Raw genomic sequence first — 4,519 nt, 5'->3', positions numbered from 1 at the left:
AATGCCATGTATATCAGGAGGCAAGAATCATTGGGGGCCAGTCTTAAAGGATGGCTACCACAAAATTTCATTTAACATTTCTTATAAGACAGGTCTATGGGAGACAAATTCCTTCAATCTTTGTTTAAGAAAGTATTTCTCCTTCACTTTTTTCTTTTTTTTAGATTAAAACCCTTTTCAGTTAGGTTTTTACAATATAAAATAGATTTAATATTGAAATGACACAAATTTGGAATCATTATTAACTTTATTTGCCACTCTTTATAGACATTGGTCCACTTCCACATGAAAACTAGGGCGCATCTACTTCCACTTAACATTCTATAGAACGATGTTGTACTGCAAACCAGAGTAACTTACTTACAAAAGGGGAAAAATTACTGAAATCATGCCCCAAGATGTCCCCCAAATGTTTTTGTGTGTATAATTACAAGCGTCTATAACTCCACAAAGCTAGTTCCTTCTTAGATCAATGTAGTATCTTTAATATCCACACCTGACCATTCGGATCACCAAACTTTCAGAAGAGGTTAAAAAACAGCTATAGTTTGTCAATCAGATGGAAGTCCAAATCTAAGTAAGTGACTATATAAGCACATACATAGTTTAGAGTTGCTTGAAGTTAAAAACCTTTACTTTACTCGTTTCAGATTAAGATGTTTATGTTCATAGTATATAACAGTCCAATTATAACTTTCACCTGTCCTGTGTAAGGAAGTAAGTTAAGCATTTCAAAGTCAGTGCATTTTCCCAACATAAATAACACAAACTGTTATTTCAGTGCATGTTTCCAAATATTAAATGGAATGAAATTCATTATATTAAATGGTTATATCAATCATAGTATTTGAGCATATTATGGAACCTATATCACACAAATCAACTCACATCAATACTATAATTCACTCTAAAAGAACATCATCACAGGCACACAAAAGAGAGAACACAATCTGCTTTTTTATAAATTCATACTATCTACTTTACACTAAAAGATTTATTATAACGAGACAGCTGATTTCCAAACCCCTTTTCTAAGTTGGCATAAGGAAAGTTCAATCCATTCGAATCTTCTGGTTTGTCATCCTATAAATGATGCTATCATATCCAGGATCCATGTTCCAAATATTGTAAGAGGTGATAATCACAGCCAAGGCCAAGGTGATCATTATCCAAAGTATCATGTTGAAAACCACTGGATATTCAAAATTATACTTATATGCGAGGTTATAGGTACTTGATGGGTCCCTCGCTTGTTTTGCCTCAAGGATAGTCCTAGTCTTCCTCGCAAGGGATGTGTCGAATGATCTGACAGTCACTAACTCTACCACTGCATTCCCACTGTAGAGACTGTACATGTCATCTGCAAACTTTTGTAGAGCATCAACAAGGATCTTAGAAGCATCTCTAAATTGTTCAGAGTCTTCCCCGTAACGTTTCCCAATTTCATCCAAACCTGCCAGCTCCAGTGAGTATAAATCAGGAGAATGATCCTTGGCGAGATGCTTATGTCGAGACAACAGACTTGCAATATCATGTAGCACTTGCAGTTCAGAAAGAAAAAGCAGATCAACTTCATTGTTCCTACTCAGAGAATTGAGGGGAAGTAAACTGAGAACAGAGTTTTCTTGAAACAGTCGATTGCGGAGCTGTCTTAGCGTTACTGAGAGATCTTCAAAAACCGAGTTTGCCTTCCCCACCATGTACACTCTTTCCTCACTGGGAGCCAACTGTAAAACTACAGGAGTTTCTTCAGAAAATAAGGAGTGAATGGAATTTGCAACGCTGTCAAGACTAAAAGGAACTGCATTTTCCAAAGGGTACGAAATGACACTGCCTGGGGGTAGAGCAAGCTTGTCCACTCCCTTCACCGTCACCATAACGGTAGCCCGAGGACGGTGGAATAGGTTACCCACTGCAAGTCCCGGCCAAGAAAGGTCTTCTTTCACAGAGAAGCCCATGGACAATGCAGCCACGTCTGGGATTCGCTCTCCTGGTATGGGCCAATTTCCATCCCGGAAAACAACAGACCCTGGTGATCTTAATATACTAAACTCGTCCCCTAAGACACCCGCCACCAAGAAGGACAAGAGCACGACGAGCACAGCCATGGTTCCGCGGCGGCCGCAGCAGTGCAGGACGACACGGAGCGGGCCGGAGGGACGCGCTCGACCACCGCAGCACGAGGGGGTGACGAGCTCGGGCTCGCCCCGACTCCCTGAGCCCGCCTCGTCCTCGCTTCCTCCGGGACGGCTGCCGCCTTCTCCACCAACCGCCAGCTACGCCGCGGCCTGGGGAAGAGACGAAGCCTGGGAGACGTCAGCATCATGGGCGGAGCCTAACGTGATGGATGGAAGGCCCTGCCAATGGCAGGCAGCGATCGAAGAGCCGGGCAGTTCCTCTCCCGGCCCGTGACGACCGGTCACGGAATGGAGGGTAGGGCGGGTGGTCGGGGGCTGGGGGGATGACGGAACCTGTCGAGCGGTCTAGAGAGCCCACGGGGTGGGGCTGCCTCCCGGGTGCGGACCCTTTCGCCAGTCTCGAGCGACGGTCTCCAACCAGGGTGTCTGTCTGTCCTGGTCGCGTGGCCCCGCCCCACTACGGGTGCAGCTGTGGAAGCTGCAAGGTTGGTTTGGGTTTCGCTATAACAATTACACAGATCCACTTTTTTTTTTTGAATGAAAGATTCTTTAAAATCTATAGTGCGTTACAATTTTCAAGTGTCACATACATGATTTCATATAATCCCATAATAAACTTTTTTTAACCCTCTACCACTATATTGCCCCATACCCTTTCCTTCTCCCCACTAGTAACCACTAGTTTGTTCTCTATATCTGTGAGTTTGCTTCTTTTGTGTTTTATTCACTAGTTTGTTATATTTTTAAGATTCCATATGTAAGTGATATCATACAGTATTTGTCTTTCTCTGTCTGACTTATTGCACATAGCATAATGTCCTACAAGTCCATCCATGTTGCTGCAAATGGCAAAATTTCATTCTTTTTTATGGCTGAGTAGTATTCCATTGTATATTTATCTACCACATCTTCTTTATCCATCATCTGTTGATGGACACTTAGGTTGCTTCTGTACATTGGCAATTGTAAATAACACTGCTATGAACATTGAGGTGCACGTATCTTTTTGAATTAGTGTTGTTGGTTTTTTTGGATATATACCCAGGAGTGAAATTGCTGTGTCATATGGTAGTTCTATTTTTAGTTTTTTGAGAAACCTTCGTACTGTTTTCCACAGTGCCTGCACCAATTACATTCCCACAACAGTGTATGAGGGTTCCCTTTTCTCCACAACCTTGTCAACATTTGTTATTTGTGTTCTTTTTGATCATAGCCATTCTGATGTGTGTGGGGTGATATTTCATTGTCATTTTGATTTGTATTTCCCTGATGATTAGCGATGTTGAGCATCTTTCCATGTGCCTGTTGGCCATCTGCATTTTCTCTTTGGAAAAAATGTCTATTCAGTTCTTTTGGCCATTTTTTAATTGAGTTTGTTTTTTTGATGTTGAGTTGTATGAGCTGTTTATATATGTTGCATGTTAACCCCTTATCAGTCATATCATTTGCAAATATCTTCTCCCATTCAGTAGGTTGTTTTTTTGTTTGTCGATGGTTTCCTTTGCTGTACAAAAGCCTTTGAGTTTAATTAGGTCCCATTTGCCTATTTTTGCTTTTGTTTCCTTTGCTTTAGGAGACGGATCCAAAAAAACACTGCTTCAATTTGTGTCTAAGAGTGTTCTACATATGTTTTCCTCTAGAAGTTTTATAGTATCCAGGCTTACATTTAGGTCTTTAATCCATTTTGAGTTTATTTTTGGATAGCTACTTGTAAAAGATTAAAATTAGAACATTCTCTAATACCATATACAAAAATAATCTCCTTTGCTTTTGAAGAATAATTTGGCTGGATAGAGAATTCTAGGTTGGTGGTTTCTCTTTCAACACTAAATGTATCACTCCACCCGCTTCTTGCTTGCAGGGTTTCTGAAGAGAATTCTTATCCTGTTCCTTTGTAGGTAAGGTGTTTTTTATTTCCAGCTTCTTTCAAGACTTTTTGTCTTTTTTTTCTGCAATTTGAATATGATATGCCTACTTATAGATTTTTTTTGAAATTTATTATACTTGGTGTTCTCTGAGTTTCCTTAATATGTGGTTGATATTTGTCATTAATTTTGGAAAATTCTCAGCCATTATTTATAGTTTCTTTTCCTTTCTCTTTCTCCTTCTCCTGCTACTCCCATTGAATGTGTGTTGCACTTTTTGTAATTGTCACATAGTTCTTGGATATTCTATTCCATTTTTTCTCTTCTTTTTTCTCTTTGCTTTTCAGTTTGGGAAGTTTCTATTGACTTATCTTCAAACTTACTAATTCTTTTATTGGCCATGTCCAGTCTACTGATGAGCCCATCAAAGACATTCTTCATTTCTGTTACAGTGTTTTTGATTTTTAGCATTTAATTTTGAGTCTTTATTAAGGCTTACATGTCTCTGCTTATATT

The 4,519-nt window shown here is 39.9% G+C and overlaps 1 protein-coding gene across 1 annotated transcript; it reads right to left on the bottom strand.

The window, feature by feature from the left end:
- Positions 1 to 234: 234 nt before the first annotated feature.
- Positions 235 to 2,308, bottom strand: LOC103019722 (renin receptor-like). The gene has a single exon (XM_007173050.3). The coding sequence runs from the start codon at positions 2,106 to 2,108 to the stop codon at positions 1,053 to 1,055; it is 1,056 nt and encodes a 351-aa protein (XP_007173112.2). The 5' UTR covers positions 2,109 to 2,308; the 3' UTR covers positions 235 to 1,052.
- Between the last annotated feature and the right edge of the window lie 2,211 nt (positions 2,309 to 4,519).

Source organism: Balaenoptera acutorostrata, chromosome 1, assembly GCF_949987535.1.
Source record: "Balaenoptera acutorostrata chromosome 1, mBalAcu1.1, whole genome shotgun sequence".
Taxonomy (NCBI): domain Eukaryota; kingdom Metazoa; phylum Chordata; class Mammalia; order Artiodactyla; family Balaenopteridae; genus Balaenoptera; species Balaenoptera acutorostrata.
This window is presented reverse-complemented; position numbering and strand designations above follow the sequence as displayed.

What these genes read in the sequence shown, in the direction of transcription:
- LOC103019722 (XM_007173050.3), bottom strand. Translation starts at nt 2,108, where the DNA reads ATGGCTGTGCTCGTCGTGCTCTTGTCCTTCTTGGTGGCGGGTGTCTTA.